Source organism: Juglans regia, chromosome 7 (genome assembly GCF_001411555.2).
Source record: "Juglans regia cultivar Chandler chromosome 7, Walnut 2.0, whole genome shotgun sequence".
NCBI classification, from domain to species: domain Eukaryota; kingdom Viridiplantae; phylum Streptophyta; class Magnoliopsida; order Fagales; family Juglandaceae; genus Juglans; species Juglans regia.
Genome location: NC_049907.1, coordinates 28766760 through 28778593, shown reverse-complemented (window position 1 = coordinate 28778593; position 11834 = coordinate 28766760). Strand labels below are relative to the sequence as shown.

The window sequence follows — 11834 nt, the reverse complement described above, 5'->3', positions numbered from 1 at the left end:
CGGTGATATTGGTGGGGTAGGGTCGCCGGAGGCAGGGGAACCGAATGGAGGGGGCGGTGTCGACCACGGCGGCACGACGGCGGCGGGCTGAGGGTGGAGGCCGAAGTCGCACGGGGAGAGAGAGAAAGAGAGAGAGCTCGCGCACGGGGGGAGAAAGCAGCGGGAAAGAAAGGAAAAAGGAAAGAAAAAGAGAAAAAGAAAAGAAGAAAGAGAGGAAAGAGAAAAATAGGAGAAAGAAATGAGGTCCAGTCCTCATAACTTGGGTCACGAAAATGATCCAACGGAAATGATTTTAAAACCACAAATTAAATAAAATAATTTAAACGTAATGGTAAAGTCAAATTGAAATAATTAAATCTCACAGTAATTAATTTAAATATTAAAAGCAATTTAAATGCATAACAATAAATAAATATTAAAAGCACATAAATAATAATTTTCATCAAATTAAAAATCCTAAAAATAACCCAATTAAAATCCAGTAATTTTAAAACAAAAGAATAATTTTTTGAATAACATAAAAATAATCATTCAATAAAAATACATTAAAATACGGGGTGTTACATCCTCCCCCCCTTAAAAAAAATTTCGTCCTCGAAATTAGCAAGGTCAAACATTAAACTAAGACAGGAACAAGATTCAACCGAGAGCATACTTAGAACATACCGTCAAAATCAAACAAACAAGTAAGGATAATGCTCCCTCATGTCGGCTTCTCTTTCCCAAGAGAAATCTTGAGCCAACGGATCACCCCATGACACTTTCACCATAGGTATTGTCTTGGACCTTAATCTTTGCTCTTTCCGATCTACAATCTGCGTCGGGGCAACTTCATAAGTAAGGTTAGGCTGAAGTTGAATGCGTTCAGGGTCAACAAAACGTGGCTCTTGCTGTCCAAAACTCTTCTTCAACGAAGACACATGAAACACATCATGAACATCCCCAAAATAATCCGGCAAGGCAACTCTATAAGCAACAAGCCCAACTTTCTCTACGATCTGAAAAGGGCCAACATATCTTGGACTAAGCTTTCCTTTCTTACCAAAGCGCTTAACACCTTTCATAGGAGAGACTTTAAGATAAACCCAATCACCTTCTTCAAAGGATAAGTCTCTTCTTCTTGTATCTGCGTAACTCTTCTGGCGACTTTGTGCTTCTGCCATTTTAGTCCTTATAAACTGAACTTGGTCCTTCATTTCTTGAATTATCTCAGGCCCAATTACTTTACTCTCGCCGACTTCATCCCAACACAAAGGCGATCTACACTTCCTTCCATACAAAGCTTCATACGGGGCCATCTGAATGGAGGAATGAAAACTGTTATTATAAGAGAACTTGATAAGCGGCAAATGATTCTCCCAACTTCCTTGAAATTCCATGACACAAGACCGCAACATATCCTCCAGAGTCTGAATAGTACGCTCTGATTGACCGTCTGTTTGAGGGTGATATGCACTACTAAACTTCAACTTAGTGCCTAAAGCCGCCTGCAAGCTCTTCCAAAAATGGGACGTAAACCGCGGGTCCCGATCTGACACGATACTCTTGGGTACTCCATGCAAACGCACTATCTCCTTGACATATAATCGAGTCAACTTACCCAAAGAGTCAGTATTATTAACAGGCAAGAAATGGGCACTCTTGGTCAACCGATCAACAATCACCCAAATTGAGTTCTTCCCACTAGGAGTCCTCGGTAAACCCACAACAAAATCCATAGAAATATCATCCCACTTCCACTCAGGAATAGGGAGAGGTTGGAGTCTACCAGCAGGTCTTTGATGCTCAGCTTTTACTCGACGACACGTGTCACATTTCTCAATAAACAAAGCGATGTCCAACTTCATTCCTTCCCACCAGAAATTCCTCTTTAAATCTCGATACATCTTCGTGCTTCCTGGATGAACTGAATAAGGAGCCGCATGAGCTTCTGCCAAAATCCGCTCTTTAAATTCAGAATCTCGGGGAATCACTCTACGATCCCGAAACCGAAGAATACCATCCTTATCCAAGCTGTAATGCAAGGGTCCTCTAGACTTCCTGACTCTTTTCCTGATAGCTAACAATGTAGGATCCCTTCTTTGAAGAGTCTTCAATTCTTCATAATCCACTACTCGGACATCCAAGACTGACGATAACAATTCCTCTTGCTGTGAACTCTCGATAAGAAGTCTCCTCATTCCAAAAAGGAGAGAGTCCAGATCTGATGACTCTGCTTCATCCACTTGTTGAGATTTTCTACTCAAAGCATCAGCGACTAGATTCGCCTTTCCTGGATGATACTTGATCTCACACTGGTAGTCGCTAATCAACTCTAACCACCGTCTCTGCCTCATATTGAGATTCTTCTGAGTAAACAAATGCTTCAAACTCTTGTGATCAGTAAAAACTTCACAGGATTCACCATACAGATAATGCCGCCAAATCTTAAGAGCAAAAACTATTGCCGCCAACTCCAAATCATGTGTAGGATAATTCCTTTCATGAATTTTCAACTGACGAGATGCGTAAGCAACAACCCGTCCCTCTTGCATAAGAACGCATCCCAACCCGAATTTGGATGCATCACTAAAAATCACAAATGGCTTGTGTGGCTCTGGAAGTGCCAAAACAGGTGCCATTGTCAATCTTCTCTTCAACTCTTGAAAACTTCTCTCACATTTGTCAGACCATACAAACTCCGTATTCTTCCTAGTCAAAGCAGTGAGAGGTCCTGATAGTCGAGAAAAACCTTCCACAAATCTTCGATAGTAACCGGCAAGTCCCAAGAAACTTCGTATCTCACGAACTGTTGAAGGGCGAGGCCATGACAAAACAGCTTCTACTTTACTAGGATCTACAGCCACCCCTTCTTGAGAAATCACATGCCCAAGAAACTTAACTTCTTCTAACCAGAATTCACACTTGCTCAACTTAGCGTACAATTGATGCTCTCTTAATTTCCCAAGCGCCAGACGAAGGTGACAAGCATGCTCTTCCAAGTCTCGGGAATAAATCAGAATGTCGTCAAGAAACACCACCACAAAAGAGTCCAAAAAGGGTCGAAACACCCGATTCATTAAATCCATAAAAGCGGCTGGAGCGTTCGCTAACCCAAAAGACATCACTTTAAATTCATAATGCCCATACCTCGTCCTGAAAGCAGTCTTGGGCACGTCCTTATCCCTTATCCTCAGCTGATAGTACCCCGATCTCAAGTCAATCTTTGAAAAGACAGCTGCTCCCTGAAGCTGATCAAACAGATCATCAATTCTTGGAAGAGGGTACTTGTTCTTGATAGTCACCTTGTTAAGCTCCCGATAGTCTATGCACATTCTGAGAGTACCATCTTTCTTCTTGACAAACAAAACAGGCGCTCCCCAGGGCGAAGTACTAGGCTGAATAAATCCTTTGTCAACCAATTCTTGCAATTGAGTCTTCAACTCTTTTAACTCGGCCGGTGCCATGCGGCAAGGAGCCTTATGCACAGGAGCCGCCCCGGGTTCCAGATTAATAACAAATTCCATGTCACGAACGGGAGGCAATCCAGGTAACTCATCCACGAACACATCGGGAAATTCTTCCACCACTGGAATATCCGCTAAAGATTTCTTCTCAGATGGTGTAGATACGACTTGGACCAAAAAAGCATCTGCCCCACAAGCTATATCTCTCTTAGCTTGAACTGCTGATATAACTGATGGTCTTGCCTTTAACTTACTTCCCACGAATTCTAAATAATCCACATCCGAGAGTTGAAAACCAATTACTCGTCTTCTACAATCAATATTCGCAGAATAACGATACAGCCAATCCATACCCAAAATTATATCGAAACCAAGCAACTTGAATACAATCAAATCTGCATCCAGTGTCCTTCCACCAAGATCCAAAGGACAACCCAAAGCAACCTTGGAGCAACACACGATCTCGCTATTAGGAAGAGCCACAACTAAGGATTGTGGTAGAGGTTCTGTAACCAAATTGCACATTCGTGCAAACGTGGCAGACACAAAAGATTGGGACGCCCCAGAATCAAACAAAGTACAAGCATAAAAATCATATAGACGAACTCTTCCTGATGCAAACACAACCACCAAACAAATTCAAAAAAACCCAACCACACCAAACAATAAACCCGAATAAAATAACTACATACATACCAGTAATCACTCCAGCATCATGGGTCTCTGGAGCCTCATAATCCACGTCGCCAGGAGTCACCGCATAAACTCGGGCTTGTACCAACTGTCTCTGGTTGCCCCTTCCACCTCGACGACCTCCTCGTCCTCCTTGACCACCTTGACCTCCTTGAACTAGACTGGGACACTCCCGAGCAAAGTGACCCGGCTGGCCACATCTAAAACACTGAATGCCCCTTTGACCACAATCACCCTCATGGGCTCTACTACATCTCGGGCATACTGGAGTCCGGCCTCCTGCACGAACACCGGAGGTTGTCTGTGGACGGGTCCCGGTCCTCTGAACAAATTTCTGTGGCGATCCAGAACTGCTTCCTTCACCAAGATAACTCCGTCTTTTCTGACCTGGAGGGGAGCCCACTACAAAGCTACTCTCGCGCTCTGCGATACTGGCCAAGTCTACCAACTTCTGAAATTCCACAATCTGGAGACAAGCCACTTGTCTGCGTACTTCAGGGCGCAGACCCTCCATAAAACGCTCCACCTGCAGCTCTTCGGTGGCAATGAGGTGAGGAGCGAACCGTCCAAGCTCCATAAATTTCGTTGCATATTGCTCGACCGTCATACCTCCTTGAACCAAATTATTAAACTCCCGAGCCTTCTGCCTTCTCACTGAAACAGGAAAGTATCGATCATCAAATTCCTTTTTAAACCGCTGCCAGGACACAGCAGCCAAGGATCCGAACTCCATTTCTAGGAGTGACCGCTTGGTCTCCCACCAATATGCTGCTTCACCTTGTAGCATATAACTTGCATACAAAACCATCTGGACCTCAGTACACCCACAGACTTCAAAGGTCCTTTCCAAATCTAGAATCCACCTCCTAGCTCGCATTGGATCCTCCTCCCCAGTAAAGGCAGGAGTCCTATGCGCCAGGAAGCGCTCATAGGTGCACCCCACTTGGACCGCTCTATTTAGATCTCCTTGCGGCGGTCGGAAATTCTGCTCGTACAAGTCTGACATCCTATTCAACGCCCTTGCAATGGCATCGTCTCTTTCACCCCTGGATAGCTCATCTTCGGGCACATTAGCTTGCCTTCTTGGTCTCACCATAGTCCTGTCATAGAGCAACCTCCAACCCCGCTTAAATCCAGATAAAACCAAACTCAACCAAAGCAAAACAAAAATACAATAAGATAAAATTAAATTAAATAACATCAATTAACATAAATTAAAACAACAATAAACTCATAATAACACATATTTATTTTTAAAATAATCATTTAACTTACAACACTTTAAAAAAATTATTTTAAAACAATAAAATAATTTCTGGTACTATCCTAAGGGACATGTGGTTTTACCCAGAGCCGAACTGCTCTGATACCACCTGTGGCGCCCCCGACCCCCATGTAAGGAAAACACGGGAATCGAGACGCCGGGATGATGACAACACGGTCACACATCCCAACGAAAGTGCCAAGTGTGTGTACATGCAACGGTGTACAACAACAACGCAGCGGATTAGTCAACTAAGTACCAGAATTTAAATACAAGTAAACATCAGTAAAGTTTTAAAAGCAGTTATACAGTCATCCAAAATAAAGTTAACACATGTCCCAAAAATACAAAGGGTAAAATAAGATAACAATAACCAGTGATCCCAGATCACTCCTCGGGCGGAGCCGTCTCCTCAGGCTCGCCCTCCTCCTCCTCATCTGCATCAAAATCTGCGTTACCACAGAATGGTACCGCAGGTAAGTATAACCCAAAAATAATCTCAGGAATAAAATGCATTTAATACAACTAACATGCATGCATATGATGAAATATGCATTTTTCCTCAAAACATCATTTTCCCCGAAAATGATAATTTTCCAACACACGCCAAAATCCGCTTTGGCCCAAAAATAATCCGTAAAACATTTTCCCAGAAAATGAATTACACAAAATCCAACACACGCTATTTTCCCAGAAAATAGTCCATTTAATCCGTCAATACCCTATGCACCATGGCCTCCCCTAGGGACCATCCGCACGTCCTGGCTTCGTAGCGATGCCCAGTTCCGCGCCCAGCGCGTACATGGCCGAGCACTCACTACGCAACGAGCGATGCCCAGTTCCGCGCCCAGCGCGTACATGGCCAGACATCCTCTAGTCCCCGCCAGCAGAAGGACCACGGAGTCGGCACGAATCTCTCGTCCGATCCCATTGTCGCCCAGCGACAATCCAGGGGACGTTACTCAGTTTATTCCGCTCCCGAGTAACCAGAGAGCTCCACCGAGATAATGCCCCATCTCGGCTTGGGGTTCGTGATACACACGCACCCAACAAATCATTCACATGAAAACCCAGTTTTCATAAACACATGAACATGAATGCAATACACGAAAACCCAGTTTTCCTTTACAAACATGAACATGCATGAAATGCACATGAACCAACCAATCCAAATCCATCAATAACCAATAACCAATAACCAATAACCAATCCAATCCAATCAAACCAACTCCAATCACAACTCCATCCGACCCCCGTACTCCTCGGACTCAGTCCGGCATGCCAAAAATACAGTGAAATGCGTTAGTGCAAAAATACATTAAATTCACAAGAATACTTTGGAGAAATACTTACAGCGCTATATGATAATTTCCGGAGGATCACGAAGCTGAAAAAGGCGACGTCTGAGCAACACCACAGTGTAAAATACACTGTGGCCGTGGGTCACAAATACCCACTTTTCAACGGAAGACAAACGAAGACCCCAAAATGATAGGGTAGGGCCTAGAGAGGTCGGTGAAGTCAATGGTGGTGGTGGTTTGCCGTGGATGACGGCGCAAATGGTGGTTTAAGGCCAAAAATGCAAATCGGAGATGGACTTGGTGGGGCTTCACCGGTACGGATCGGAGCCGGGGTTGGGTCCAAAGGGTTGCCAAGAGGTCGGGGATGAAGTGGTAGGAAGATGGTGGCCAATGGCGGTGCGACGGCGGCGCAACGGCGGAAAGAGTGCCGCGGCTTCGTGGGTCTCGTGGGGGCTAACGGCGGCTTGGATGGAAGTGAGGTTGGTGGGGTAAGGTCGCCGGCAGCTGAGGAATGCAAGGGACCGGGCGGTGTCGACCACTGCCGACGGACGGCGGCGCTGGGAGGGGTCGAAGGATCGGGCGGAGGAGAGGGGAGAGAGAGTCCGTGCGCGGGAGAAGAAAGAAGCCGAAGGAAAATAAGGGAAAAAGAGAAAAAGGAAGGAAAAGAAAAGGAGAGGAAAGAAAAAGAGAGGAAAAGAAATGAGGTCCAATCCTCACAACTTGGGTCACGAAAATGATCCAACGGAAATGATTTTAAAACCACAAATTAAATAAAATAATTTAAACGTAATGGTAAAGTCAAATCGAAATAATTAAATCTCACAGTAATTAATTTAAATATTAAAAGCAATTTAAATGCATAACAATAAATAAATATTAAAAGCACATAAATAATAATTTTCATCAAATTAAAAATCCTAAAAATAACCCAATTAAAATCCAGTAATTTTAAAACAAGAGAATAATTTTTTGAATAACATAAAAATAATCATTCAATAAAAATACATTAAAATACGGGGTGTTACACACCCCCTATTTCCCACATGCTATTGTAACTCATTATTTTGTGGCCTACTCTGATCACCTCCTTATTTGGTTAGAGTTAGAAGGGGGAGCTTTGCCAAGACCAAGACAGAGATTGTTTCAGTTTCAAGCCATGTGGGTAGGGGAAAAAGAGTGTGAAAAGATTATTAAAAATTCATGGAAGAATGATGCTAAAGGGAATGATATGGAAGAGGTGATGGCTATGATTTCTAATTGCAGCCAAAAACTAGTAGTGTGGAATCATGTGTCTTTTGGCAGGGTCTAGTATCAGTTAAGAAAAGCTAAGCAAAAACTTCAATATTTACAAGAGACTGGCTCCACCCATGGTGATAGAGAGGCACACTTATTAGCCAGAGCAGAAGTTCAAACTTGGTTGAAGAGGGAGGAGACCATGTGGAGACAACGTTCAAAAGCATTATGGTTAAAAGAGGGGGACCATAATTCAAAGTACTTCGACACAAAAGCTTCTCATAGAAGAAGGAGAAATGGCAGTAAGAGATTAAAAGATGCTAATGGTGAATGGCAGGAGGGGGAGGAAAAAGCTAGGATCATTTTGGAGTATTTTTAGAACCTGTTCTCAGCTACTATGAGAGGGGTCAAACAGACTTCCTAGAATGTTTAGAGGGAAGGGTAACAACATTGATGAATGAGATTTGACTAGGCCCTATACTGAAAATGAGGTTATTGATGCATTGAAAGAGATGAAACCCTAAAGGGCCCTAGGTCCTAATGGAATGGCACCAATTTTCTTTCAGAAATATTGGCACGTAGTTGGAAAAGCAATGATAGCAGCAGTCTTAAAAGCTTTACAAACTGGTGATTTCCCATCTGTCTTGAACCACACCTTTATTAATTTGATTCCAAAGAAGACAGTCACTGAAAATGTTGTTGATTTTAGACCATTAGCTTATGTAACGTGGTGTATAAGATGATCTCAAAGGTTATTACTAATAGATTGAAGAAAATACTACCTGATGTTGTGTCTGAATCACAGTGCTTTTGTGTCGGGGTGACTTATTACTAACAATGTCCTTGTAGCCTATGAATTGATTCATTATTTAAAGCATAAAATAGTAGGTAAGCAAGGGTATATGTCACTTAAACTCGATATGAGTAAAGCCTACAACTGTGTTGAGTGGAGCTTCTTATAAACTATTATGAATGATCTGGGGTTTGAAAAGAAGTTTGTTGATATGGTTATGAAGAGTGTTACTACTGTAAGTTTTTTTGTGCTGATAAATGGTGAGCCAAAAGGACCTATTATCCCTCGTAGAGGTTTGAGGCAAAGAGACTGCATTTCTCCTTATTTATTTTTATTATGCACAGAAGGGGTGACTGCCTTACTACAAAAGGCTTAGAGAAACCAAGTGCTTAAGGGGATTAAGGTTTGTAGAAGGGCTTCTCAAATTAACCATCTGTTGTTTGTAGATGACAACATAATTTTCTACAAAGCAAATGTTGAACAAAACAGAACTGTTCAGATGCAGTAAAGGAGGAAATTTTGCAGTTGTGGGGGGTTACTGAGGTTCAACTGTTTGAGAAGTACTTAGGCCTTCCTGCCATGGTAGGTCGATAAAAAACAAGGACTTTTTCTGAGATAAAGCAGAAAGTTTGAAGTAAATTGCAAAATTGAAAGACCAACTTCTATCTCAATCGGGCAAGGAAATTTTGATAAAAGCTGTAGCTCTCTCAATTCCAACTTACTCAATGAGCTGCTTCCTATTACCTGGAACCTAATGTAAAGAGCTAGAATCCATGATGGCGAATTTTTGGTGGGGTCAAAAGAAGGATGAGAGGAGAATACATTGGCTTAGTTGTGGAAAAATGTATGAACCAAAAGCTAGAGGTGGGCTGGGTTTCAAGAATTTGCAATCTTTTAACATGGTTCTTCTTGCCAAGCAGGGTTGGAGGATCCTACAGGCAAAAAGCTCATTGATCTATAGGATATACAAGGCAAAGTACTTTCCACATAGTACCTTTTTTTATTCTAGGTTGGGTCACAACCCTTCATTTACTTGGAGAGGGATATGGATAGCTAAGAAGTGGTTATGGAAAGGATGTAGATGGAGCATTGGTTATAAAACTGCTAAGTTATGGTCTGAGAGCTAGGTTCCAGGGCATCCAAACCTCTTAAGGGGTGCTGGTGCAATAAGGCCAGAGGAGGATATGGAGACAGTGGACGGTCTATTTGATAATATAGGGAATGCTAGTTGAAGATGGTGGAATATAGAGAAGATTTGAGCCCTTTTCAATCCAAATGTAGCCTCTAATATTTTGAAAATTGTAATAGCCCCTAGAGATCAACCAGATAGGTGGGTATGGGTGCAGGAAAGGAGTGAAATGTTTAGTGTAAGAAGCGTTTACAAACTTATTAGAAGGCAATTGCAAGAAAATTCAGGGGAATGCTCTTCAGCTAGTAGAGGGCAGTCTCTGTGGAGGGCCTTGTGAAAGATGAAGATACCTCATAAGGTTAAGGTGTTTGCTTGGAGGGCGTGTAAAGATGGGCTCCCAACTCTGTCAAATTTGAAGAAAAGGAATGTGCCAACAGAGGATGTATGTTGTTTCTACAAAATAGGTATTGAAACCCTTCCTCATGCTTTAGTTTACTGCACTCAGATTAAACATTACTGGTGTAGTTTATTACCTATGGTGGGAGTGTTGGGCAGTGAATTGTTAGTTATGGATATGTCAACAAAGATACATGAGGGTGGTAGGAATGATGATTTAGTTGTACTCTTTCTAGTAGCATGGGCTTTCTAGTTTAGGAGGAACATGTTGGTAAATGAGAAAATCTGTATAGAGTCGAGACAAGTAACTGAGCATGCTTTATCCTTGGAAAAAGAATTTTCTGCAGTGCAATCTGTGCTGAGTAGTGAGTTAAAAAGCTCCTACAGTTGGAAGCCTCTTGAATCTGGTTTTCTAAAATTAAATATGGATGGGGCTATGTTTAGTGATTTACATAGAGCTGGTGTTGGGGTGGTGTTAAGAGATGATAAAGGAGATATCATTATGGCGGCTAGCAAGGTAGAAAATGAGGTGGCAGATCCTGAGGATATTGAACTCTTAGCTATTTTTTCAGAGGCCTTCAACTATGTGCTAATATGGAATTCAAAAGATTATAGTTGAAAGTGATTGCTTGATGTTGATTCAGGACCTTCAAAAGGAAGCTGGCTTGTCTTCTATGCGTGGTATTTTGTTCTTAAAAACAAGGAAATTGTTATCTTTGTTTACTGAATATAAATTTTTGTATGTTGGTAGGTTAGGAAATAAGGTTGCTCATAGACTAGCTCGACATACTTGGAATGTTGAATTGCTTGATATATGGTGAGATTGTTTTCCATATTTTCTCTCTCAAGCTATTTGGCTTGATAGATATCTGTAAAAAAATTTTATTATGAATGAGAATATTTTATTATAAAAAAAAAATTACTCATTTCACCCTCACCCAGTTAATTCCACTCCTCTAAGTTGCACTTCATTTTGCACCCTCACCCTCACCCTCACCCAACTATTTGGCTTGATGGCAATTAAGGTGAGGTGTTGCGTCCCTACTAGGAACGACAAGGTCGAGAACTGGGGTGATGTCATCCATCAGAAAAGGGAACATTAGAATATTAATAATGATAAGGATGTGTATTACGAACCAGTCAATGCAATGTGCAGTATTTTTAGTGCATGCAACAAGATAGGATGGCGAGAAGTGTGGCCATAAAGATTGGGACAATGTGACATGTTGAAGAGATTGATCTTGTAGAGGAAGCATGAAGTGTCGCCGACTTGATCCACTTCATTCATTGGTCTTGAAAACTATATGAAAAAATTGTATCAGCAATTGTCATTTCTTAAGAATACCAAATTTGGAACACAACGACGAACTTAATTATAAGTTTGTCTCAATATACCATGAAAGCAAATAAACTTAGTTACAAAATAAGGTTTCACAAATCTATTTGTTTATTACCTAAGTTGTGTGATGGGAATATGAGCAAATTTCATAGTATTTTAGAATAATATATTTGAACAATCTTCTAATGTGTGTACGTGATTAAATTTGGTTTCTACTTTGTAGTTCTAGCCCTATTGCGC

General features: G+C 41.7%; 1 protein-coding gene across 1 annotated transcript; it reads right to left on the bottom strand.

Moving 5' to 3' along the window:
- Window positions 1–764: 764 nt before the first annotated feature.
- LOC118348918 lies at window positions 765–5235 on the bottom strand (the record flags this gene model as incomplete). The annotated part of the gene is made up of 4 exons (XM_035691490.1): window positions 4143–5235; window positions 2238–4057; window positions 1537–1886; window positions 765–1170 (listed from the first exon to the last, which is right to left on the bottom strand). Coding segments are annotated over exons 1-4 (3669 nt in total), but the record flags the coding sequence as incomplete, so codon positions are not given.
- Window positions 5236–11834: the final 6599 nt, after the last annotated feature.